Source organism: Mizuhopecten yessoensis, unplaced genomic scaffold (assembly GCF_002113885.1).
Source record: "Mizuhopecten yessoensis strain PY_sf001 unplaced genomic scaffold, ASM211388v2 scaffold10889, whole genome shotgun sequence".
Taxonomy (NCBI): domain Eukaryota; kingdom Metazoa; phylum Mollusca; class Bivalvia; order Pectinida; family Pectinidae; genus Mizuhopecten; species Mizuhopecten yessoensis.
The window spans coordinates 131,215-132,185 of record NW_018408772.1 but is presented as its reverse complement, the minus strand read 5'-3'; the positions used below and the strand labels follow the sequence as shown (position 1 = coordinate 132,185).

Below are 971 nucleotides of genomic sequence, written 5' to 3'. Positions count from 1 at the left end.
ACAACTCATTGATCCATATTACAAATACAGCATTAAACCTGTAACTAACAACTCATTGATCCATATTACAAATACAGCATTAAACCTGTAACTAACAACTCATTGATCCATATTACAAATACAGCATAAAACCTGTAACTAACAACTCATTGATCCATATTACAAATACAGCATTAAACCTGCAGCAGGTTCTGGTTTTACTTAACACTAATGCATTTTAAACAGGTAAAAAAAAAAGATAAGAAATGATGAAGGTGATAAAACTGTTACAGGACACTTTTAAGGACTGAGCTAAGGAACCTTATATTCTGAATGAGTGAAATAACAGTGTAAGACTACCAATACTTTTAAACATCCTTGAATGACTTTCACTTTCAGTTTAACTTTCACTTTTCTCATACTTTGTATTGAGGGTTAATTTTTTGTGATTGCAAGTTCTAGTACATAGCATGTTATTGTAGTAATTATATGTAATTTTTTGTGATTGCAAGTTCTAGTACATAGCATGTTATTGTAGTAATTATATGTAAAGGGCAAAATGTAACACCTAGTAAGTACAGATTTTATTGATGTAGTCTGATTGTTTGAATTAGCGAACGTTTCCAGGTAGACAGTTTATACAGATTACCACTACATTTTACTTACATCCTTGGATGATTTGGACGCGTAGTCCTTGGCGTGTGTCAGGTCCAGCTTGAGTTGACGGATCGCTTCCTCAGCCTTGGCTGTCTGTTAATGTAACATCCACAGAGGTTAAGTTTAAACCCTAACTCTACACACCTCAACAGTATTGTAATGGGATGGAACGGAGATTTTCAAGCCTAGCTTATAATTCTTTTGCACTTGGATTTTTAACTTTGTTGGTTACCAAAATTGTCACACATGACTGTTTTAGTTACCAAAACATGGCTTTCATGTCTAATAGCAACAAAACTTTGGACTCCAAATTATTTTTCTTTGGGGGTGGGGGG

General features: G+C 34.1%; 1 protein-coding gene across 1 annotated transcript in view; it reads right to left on the bottom strand.

Annotated features, from left to right (window-relative positions):
* Positions 1–971, bottom strand: part of LOC110463319 (myosin-2 heavy chain-like) — a 116,451-nt gene that overhangs the window by 74,243 nt on the left and 41,237 nt on the right. The window contains exon 9 of the mRNA XM_021517823.1: positions 646–729. Within this exon, the coding sequence (XP_021373498.1) occupies positions 646–729 (84 nt within the window). The remainder of the gene's footprint in view (positions 1–645; positions 730–971) is intronic.